The sequence below is a fragment of the Hipposideros armiger genome, unplaced genomic scaffold (assembly GCF_001890085.2).
Source record: "Hipposideros armiger isolate ML-2016 unplaced genomic scaffold, ASM189008v1 scaffold_11, whole genome shotgun sequence".
NCBI classification, from domain to species: Eukaryota; Metazoa; Chordata; class Mammalia; order Chiroptera; family Hipposideridae; genus Hipposideros; species Hipposideros armiger.
In genome coordinates, this window is record NW_017731361.1 from 8,899,866 (window position 1) to 8,909,337 (window position 9,472).

Sequence of the window (9,472 nt, forward strand, 5' to 3'; positions counted from 1 at the left end):
GCATAGCTCCAGGTTGAGCTGTTGTTCAGCATCTTAGCTGTAGAGGGCAGTGTCACTGGCCCTCATATGTGGGATCCGAACCGGGGTCCTCTGGTGTCCCAAGCCAGGTCTTAGCCAACGTGCCACTCGGCCGGCCCTGTTTATCTTTCTTACTACCCTTCTGAATTTAAAATTATTGGAAAATATAGGGAAGCACAAAAATGAAGGTAAAATCAACCAGATCTTCTCAGGCAAAGAAAATTCCCAATTAAAAAAATTAAATCCTATGACCTTCTAAGCCCACCTTTCAGAATTAATATTTTGCTGCATTCACTTTCAAACCTTCTCTGTTCTTATAAGGATAATCTATTTTCATATACACATATGTGCATTCTTATTGTTGTCTCAGCAAAAATAGAATTATGCTATACCTTTTAAGTTGAGACTTTTTCCCCACTTATGATAAACTGTAGAACCTTCTACATCTGCACACCTAAATCTATTTTATTTTTTTTAGGATTAAATCCATTTTGTAAATATATTGCCCTTGTAAATTTTTCCAGGTATATCAATTTTTGTTTTTTATCTCTTCTGTATGATTAGATTATAAATTCATTTAATGTGAAATATGTACCTTACATACCTTAGTAGTATCACAGTATTTCACTTTAAATACATACATAAATGCGTATTGAATGAATGGAGAAACAAGTCATTACAAATCAATTCTGACACATTCTAGAAAAGCATCACCAAGGAGGCTGTATGTAATTATGTTTCAAAATACAGCTAAGCTGAAGAAATGAAATACCAACATTTAATTACAACGATCAACACAACAAAACCACAGAGGAAGGGTGCTAAACAATCATTTCCCCTTGTTTACAAACTCTTACTCACAGAAACATGCATGCCACAAAGAGAAATGTGCTTGTAAACACCCACATGGTTTCTGAGCTTGTGCACAATCTCCATGAACGGGGTGTAGCTATCGACCTGCTTGTCATCTCTCTCTCCCAGCTGTTGTTGCCATTGTAAAGGCAAGGTCCGTGTCCTTTCTAGTTTTGTATTATCCAAAAGTATCAGCGTATGATAGGAACATATGCTGTTTTCTACTAAGTGGACATCCCGAACTACAACTCTTTTGTTCTCCTAAAGTATGCCGATAATTATAGCACATCATTGTCTCCGATCTAACATTTTACCTTTTCCACCTTGCTTATTCTTCATATGCTCATCTTAATTTATACACTGCCTTGGAGTCGTCTGATATATCCTGAGATTGCACACTGTAATTTTTCTTTATGGCATCCCTTTCATTTATTTGTGGTTTCTGTAAGTAGACTACAGGCTCCACCAACATAGAAATCATATGTGTCTTGTACTTTGTGGTACCCCCAGTGCCCGACAAAGGTGCTGGAACAAATGGAAGATAGCAGGCCTTTGATAAATACGTTGGTGAGTAAATATATAATTCTAGTAGTTGGTGAATTAGCATGGGTTTAAAAATTTAGAACTAGAAAAATAAGCTATTGCATATGACAAAGGCAGCTTGGCTATTTTTAATAAACTGACAGGCCAAGAGGATTTTTGAAAAGTATGAAATTCAGTCATATGGCCTAACGTAAATAAAAAGAAAACACTCAAACAGTTGCTTGTGGCATTCATCAGTTAATTATTCATTTATCAAATAATTTTGTGTCTTTAGATGGCTAAGACACAGGTTAAGAAGCAGCAATGAATCAAAGGAGATAATTAGAAAAAAGAAAAAAATATATATGTGCACACACATATAGCCCTGGATGCTTGAGTATCCCAAGCCTGCCCCAACTCTTAACAACATCCACTGAGTGAATTACTCATAGTAACTCACAGTGTCCGTCCACTGGTAAATAGCCAATAAACACTGATGATGGTGATAGAGTACCCAGCACTCCTTTTCTGATATTGAGTTACATGGGTTATTTCCACTGTATCTTGTTGGAGACAAAATGGATTAGCTATGGTCCTTTATTCAGTCTCAAGGGAAGAAAATATGTGGCAGATATTTTTAACCCTTGCATAAAACATAAAGTTTGGCCAATCTCCTTTGAGCATTTCATAGTTCCCTGAGACTTACACTGACATGTCATATATACAGTTAAGCCTTTCTTTTTATCACCTTTATCGACGACCCGTCTTACTGTTCACTATTTACATTTATATCTACCCTTTGTACAGTGTCGGTAACAACAAAAATATCTCTCCTGTATTATGTCTAGTATACATTAGCCACTCTATTGAGAATTTTACATGTATCATGCCACTGGATTTCGACAACAGTCTCATGAGGTGGTTCACTGTACAGATGAAGGAATTGAAACTCAAATTGAGTGACTCCATTGAGCTTTCAAATCCTTTTGCCTTCAGAGATCAAACACTTGATTAGATTGCCTTTCAGTACTAATTGACAACGCGGAAAATGCTGAACTAAACTGTGAGAAATGGAGGAGTTTGTCAGTCCACAATCATTGACTAAGTATCTCAAAAGGGCCAGGCACTTCGTGCACAGACACATCCATATTAACTGTCTTACTGCCTAATCTAATATGGAAATTTTTTTCATTCAACAAACATGTAATGAGCACCTACTAGGTGGTAGGTTCCATGGGCAAAACGTGAGTATGGTATAATCTCTGGCTTTAAGTAGCTCACAGTTCACCTAAGAGAGAGAAAAATCCCAGCGTTGATTCCTTTTTGAAATAGAAATTTACCATAGCTAAAGGCTGCCCTCTACTGGGCATTTGTGAAAACTAATCAAGTCACCGTTTTTGTTTCGTTTTTTTCCTCCAACGTTAAAACTATAAATGAACCTGAGTCTCTCAGAAATAAAAATACTTTTGCTTCATCATAAAACTTTTCACTTCATGCCATTTAACCAGGGACTTATAGAATTTGGGATGGGGTTGAAGTTTTCTGGCTAAGTTTCTATTCTGAACTTCTTCATTGATTTGAACAAGTGAAAAGAAGTATATGGTAAAACTCTGGATCTCTTTGTAACCAACACTTAAATAACAGTTTTTTAAAATTCCCATTTATTGAGCACCTGTCCAATACTTTATGTAAATACTTATATAAGTTACCTTACGAAACAGTTCCAAGTTGGCATCTCAGTGGTGTATTTAGCCTACATGAATGTTTTGTTTGGCCCAGAGGAATTACCAATTTTTAAAAATTCTGACATTTCACAAGAAGCTGTAGATTTCTGGTATTTTTTTTTAAGTAGGAGGTCTGGTTATACTGGACCATGTATGCATAACAACACAACCTACCAGCTAGAAGAGATTAGAAAATGATACTGAGGTTTTACGGGTTGAAAATTTAAGTTGGAAACATTTGCAAAGCAATTTTTTTTCTTTTACCCTACAAAAATGAAGACTTTTACTTCTTTTCTCCCTTAAGAGACCATATCATATTCGCGCCAGTACTTCCAGCAAGGAAATTGTTCACATGTTTGAGACGGCTATAGTGACTTATCCTTCTGCCTGGTCACAGGAAATGGTGTCACTTATTAAAAAGGTAAGAAGGACTGCACGGCAAAAGGAAGTAGTAAAAAAGAATCATGCTCTCTGGTTTGAGGTTAGAAGTTACTATATGCAATATTGGAAGCAATCATGATAATATACATTTCCAGAGTGGGGTTTGCAGCTGACGGCTTTCAAATATGTGGCTTCAGTGAGCCAGTATACATGTCCTCTTGTATGTCCCAAAGCCATCTCAAACTGTGTGTGCCCAAAATGCAGTTTTTAATTTCCTGGACTTTTTCCAATGTTCCCTTTCTCTGTAACTGGCCTCTGCATCCATCCACTTCTGCAAGCCAGAAACCAGAAATCATTCATCATCCCCATATCCAATCCATCACCAAGTTCTATAATTTTAAATATGTTTTGAATCTATCACCTCTGTCCATCTCACTGCTATCTTCCTAATCGTACTGTCGTCAAGTCTTGCTCATAGCTGGTTTTCCCCTGTACACGTTTACATACTCCATCTGCTCTCCATTCTTTCTGCCCCCTAGTGATCTGTTTAAAACACACTTCATTGCCTTCTCATTGTTTTTAGAATAAAGATCAAAATAATTTGTATGGTAGAAAGGTTCTAACTACCTCGCAAGCCTTACTTTTGACTTCTGTCCCCTTTTTGATTACATATAAACTGTGTTGACCTTTTTTCTCTTGTTTCCCTTCTACCTCTTCACCCTTTTATATTATCCTCTCACCACAGGCCCTTTGCACATGCTAATCCCTCTGCCTAGAACACTGTCCCCCTCCCCAGCTCTCCCAGCTTCCTCCTTCAGACTAGTGCTTTTCAGTATGAATTACTGACTGGTTCAAGTCCATTAATTGTTTCCTACAGGTCCACGATGAGTACAGAAATTAAGAGAAATATTTAGAAGTTTTTATAGTAATTTGATATTGCTGATGCCTTTAAGTACATGGTCAGCAGACTCATCTCATTGAACAAGGTACAAGCCTATTTGGTGATGTTGAATTCAAGTCACATTTTGTACACGTTGTGGAGCTGCATGCTAGCCATGCACAAGAACACCACCTGCTGGTTTCAATGTGTTGGAAATTAAACACATGAGCCAACAAATAACTGGCCCTTCTACATAGTTTGAAAAGCCTAACTTTAGATCTCAGCTGAAATATCACTTCCTTGGGAAGCCTCCCCCTTATGTAAGTTCACCCAGGGGTGAACTTCATAGCATTTTGCACAATTTGAAATTATGCATTGCATGTGTGTGATTCTGGGGTTAATAACCAATGTCCTCTAAATCCCATAAGGGAGGGCCTGTATCTGACTTGTTCACCGTCGTATTCTCAGCGTCTAATACAGATCCTGAGAGGTGGTAAAATTTGGTATTTGAATTATTGACATCCCTAGCTTTCATTAGATTTTCAAGGTGCCCAGGTTCACCCAAAAGATTAGGAACAATTGTTGCAGGATCTTAACGGTATGTATCGAATGATTCCATGAAAGAAATAATGTGGAACCCAAGAGGATGAACTTGGCTTTTTTCAAAGGAAAAAAACAACTGCCCAGGTGGTAAGAGCCAAGGATTCAAACCTGTGTCTCTTGTCTATGGGTCAAGTTCCCTGGTTTGGAATAGGGACATTGCCATTGGTAACATCAAAGATGAAGAACCTGGGGATTATTTTCCATAAGCAAGTTTTCATCAGCTCCAAGACAGCCCTCTTCACCCCAGAATTCCACCCTGATGATCTATGGTTGTCACCTCCAGGACAATTCTCGAATGGAAGTGACATTTTCCATTTGAGTCATAAGACCGATGTTATGTTGGCTCTGGAGTGGTTAAGGGCGGGGGGGGGGCGGGGGGAAATATCTTTAATCTCAGTTCCTAAAACCCAGAAATGTAACAGTAACCTTAATTACATCTTACCTGTGTCACCTCCAATATACTTTGATTAGCTGTAAAAATCGCTGAAATTTTTAGTGGGAGATGAATTTCATTTGTAGAACAGTATGCACATTTGCTACCTAATAAGAGCATACCTTTTCCTCGGCACTTTACATACATGCCTCATTTAATCTTAGCTGCAACCTTATGAAATAGGTTTTTATCACCCTTTTTACAGATGGGTAAACTAAGATTTAAAGAACAAACTTGCCCATAGTAAGTAGAGGAATCAGCAATCAAAGATATGTTTGACTCAGGAGGACAAGCTATTTTCACTAACCACATTGCAAAAATCAACTTAGGATTCATTCTAAGCATGCGTTATTATATTGTTTATGTATGCATTGTCTCTGTTATTTGTTGATGGGATTAGGGAGGGGGCACTGCCTTGTTTCCTTCAATCCTACACTGAAAACATTTAGAGGGAACCTGTATGATTTTGTGCCCTGTCTTGACCTTCCTCATGATCTTAATGTTTGTATTCCATTGGCAGCTTCTGGAACCTAATCCTGACCAACGGTTTTCTCACTTGTCTGACGTTCAGAACTTCCCATCTATGAATGATATGAACTGGGATGCGGTTTTGCAGAAGAGGCTCATGCCAGGTTTTATTCCTAATGTGAGTCAACCCTACCAAATCCGTAATAACCCTCACTCAGTGCACGTTACTCTATGTGCCAGATATACACATGGTCTCATGAGATAACCACATCGGTATGGTTAGACAGTCCAAATCCCTGTGTTACAGATGAGAAAACTCAAGCACACACAGGTACATTGGCCACCAAAGCTCACATGGCTAACAAGTGGCCGAGTTGGGGTTCTGATCCAGGACTGTCTGTGCCTGGAGTTCTAGCTCCTGCCCGCTTTTTGTGGCATGCTTTTTGGGGGGGAAAGAAGCCCTAATCCTCCTAATACATAATAATACATAAGTCCTCACTGAACGTCACAGGTTCTCTGACTCGAAGAGAAACGTGTAACAAAACCAACTTTACCACAGGCTGAGTGATGTAGACAAGAGTTAAGTTCCTATGCATCGCATTAGCATTATAACAAAACAGAATTTCATGACCTGCTCTAGTCATTTCCAGGCATCTGCTCATTGAAAACAACAACGCTTTCTCTGATTCCAAAGACATAAAAATTTGTATCCATGGAGTTGTATGAGTCAAAGGATTGAAAACTGTTGGGGTTGGCGTGAGGTATTATTTTTACCACTCACCCCTGGTCCTCTGGTAGTTCTATGCCAGGAACTATTGGGTTTTCGGAAAAGTCATGACGCATTTTTGCAACGAAAAACAGAAAAAGCCCGTCATGACTTTTCCGACAACCCAATATATTGCTAAGGACTAAGAGCCAAAGGGAAATAATTCCCATTGTGTAAGTCCCTGGCCAGGGGACATGTGTGGCCTCCTGCAGACCACTGGTACAAGTCGGAGTCCAAGAGCCCAGGACTAGGGGCCCAAGCGAGGCCTCTAGGTCCTCTCTTCCCACGGCCTGATTCCACACACTCAGTTGTAGGTAGGTAGGCAGGATAATGAGTTTTTAAGGGGCCTGTAGAGACAACTCAGAGTTTTCTGTTCTGAAGCCAGGTGCTTGCTGTGAGCGTATGTGATGAGGACCCTTCGTGTGTAAACAGCCAAGAGAGACGCTCTGGTGGGTGGGTCGAGCAAAAGTGCACAGTGAGGGCACAGAGAAGGCCGCGCGCTGGAATTCACGGATGGGGAAGCGCTACTGTATAGAGAGCAACGGGAGGTAGGGGGTCAAGGACTCACCTGGCCACTCTGCAGGGTCCAGGAGGGGCAGGCTGACACATGACACTGCGAAGATCTAGCTACCACCTCCTGTCGCTTCCACGCGGACGGGACACCACCGCACACTGTGCCAGCGCCATTAACATCAAGGCCTCCACGGACGCTGCTCTACGTAATGGTTCTGACTTTATTGTGAATCTGAATCACCTGGGGGAGCTTGTTAAAAGTGCGGTTTTCAGGGCCGCAGATTCGGGAAGCTGCGCAATCAACTCAGGTGATGCTCATCTACATAATCATTAGCACATACTTTGAGAAACAGACCCCAAAAGCTCAAACTTCAGAAAAATAATTGTCATTTGATTGCCTTTCTAACTCACTGGAGGCTCATTGGGAATGTAGACAAATAAACACATTATTAAAGAATATGAAAAGCAACGTTGAGAATATCTGATCCCAAAACTGAGAGCGGGAATCCCCAGCTTACTAGCCCCGGGCTGACTTCTCAGAACCACGTGTTTTTCTCCACATTCCGCTGGTGTGTTTTTAGAATGACACAGGCATCTAAAGTCAGCCAACCTGTCTTCCTTGCAGAAAGGTCGGCTGAATTGCGACCCCACCTTTGAACTCGAGGAAATGATTTTGGAGTCCAAACCTCTTCACAAAAAAAAGAAGCGTCTGGCAAAGAAAGAGAAGGAGATGAGGAAATGTGATTCCTCTCAGGTGAGCAGTGTCCCCCAAACTCAGGGTCAGGGGAGCCTTCATGATGGCCGCAGTTCATCCGAGAGCTTCTGTTGGGAGGCCATCTCAGCATCCTGCTTTTGCTGCCTTGTGAATGCAGGCAGAAGCTGAACACCTAGTTTTCCTACCATCTTGGCAGAAAGCTGCTGTGTTAAGAGGCTCTCTATCAGATTGTGTTTCTCCTGTAGCTTCATGTCCCCCGTGATCCCAGAAACTCTCCGGGTTACAAGTACCCCCGTTTGAGAATAAGAGTGAAACACAGCAGAATCTTTTTTTCTCTGCTTTGTCTTGCTTCCCTCCCCCCACCTCTGGACTTTCCTCTCCTTTTTATAGTTTCCTATCACTGAAACATTTGCTTGGGAAAGAGAAAATTCTCCAATACTTCAGAACTTAGTATTTTCTCATTCCTAGATTTTAAAAAAATGATATTTTCTTTCCTTAGGGAAGACTATTTTTCATCAGAAGTAATTTGGACTTGCTTTGTTGCAGATTTTTTTTTAATTTTTTATTGTTAGTTTCAGGTGTACAGAATTTTTTAAAAAAACACTGGACCTCGGGCTGACACTGTCCTGGGCTTGATGATGATAATTTTTTTTGAGGTTACATTTTCTAATGACGATGGAAAAGTCATCAACAGGTGTTGAAAGCCAGTCAGTGAAATGTCAAAGCAAATATTTTACATGTATGTTGGAAAATCACAAATAAAGACAGCTCCACTCACTGCACCTGAAGCCTAGTTAATCAACCCCAGCACAGTTGTTGAGGGGAACATTCGATCAGAATTCAGTGTGAAGAGATGTTTCTAGGCTATTTATTAAATCCAAGCAGAACCTCCAAAACTTTCACACCAGGGTCAGGAGATGAGAGGTAGGTAAGTAACCAGCTTAGTGAACCCGTGTCCGCACCTGCCTTAAAGCCATGGTTTCTTCTTGGGTTGAATATTAAGTTCATAACCATAACGCAGATTTTCCTTGCAGTTTCATTGTGGGGAGCAGAGTGTTGACGCATTTTTATCCTCTTGCTGTTTCTTCCCCATTTGTTCCTTTATTATTCTGGTTAGGGTCTCACTCCTACTACAAACTTTCAGATAACATCCATTTTGAATATACATTGGTACTTTGATTTGGGCCATTCAGTGGACATTCAATAGGTTATTGGCTGTGTGATGACCCTCGTTGGTCTGCTAACTATGCCTCTATTTGTTTTTTCAATGTTTACCTGGAAGACATGCCTTCTTCAAGAGCACCTTGAATCTGTCCAAAAGGAGTTCATAATTTTCAACAGAGAAAAGTAAGTAGCTCCTGGAAGAACAGCAGCCCAGCAAATGATGTAGTGTCTCAGCCAGACTTTTCTTGCAAAGCCTTAATAACATTTTTTTAAAAACATTTTTATTCTAATTACAGGAATGATGCATATTCATAGTAGAACATTTGGAAAGTTCAGAAACCTTTTTTGCTTGTAAGAAATTTCAAAAATTGTAATAGATAAATGAGCTTAGTTAGCATCAAGTTTCTGTTTATGGGGAGGGCAGAGGAACTAG

General features: G+C 40.1%; 1 protein-coding gene across 2 annotated transcripts in view; it reads left to right on the plus strand.

The window, feature by feature from the left end:
* Positions 1-9,407, plus strand: part of STK32A (serine/threonine kinase 32A) — a 94,464-nt gene extending 85,057 nt beyond the window's left edge. Inside the window, exons 9-12 of one of the 2 annotated variants that reach the window (XM_019661033.1) lie at positions 3,421-3,537; positions 5,934-6,059; positions 7,786-7,914; positions 9,158-9,407. In XM_019661033.1, the coding sequence (XP_019516578.1) occupies positions 3,421-3,537; positions 5,934-6,059; positions 7,786-7,914; positions 9,158-9,226 (441 nt within the window). In that variant the 3' untranslated portion in view covers positions 9,227-9,407. The remainder of the gene's footprint in view (positions 1-3,420; positions 3,538-5,933; positions 6,060-7,785; positions 7,915-9,157) is intronic. The other variant, XM_019661027.1, reaches the window with a different exon arrangement.
* The last annotated feature ends 65 nt before the right edge of the window (positions 9,408-9,472 follow it).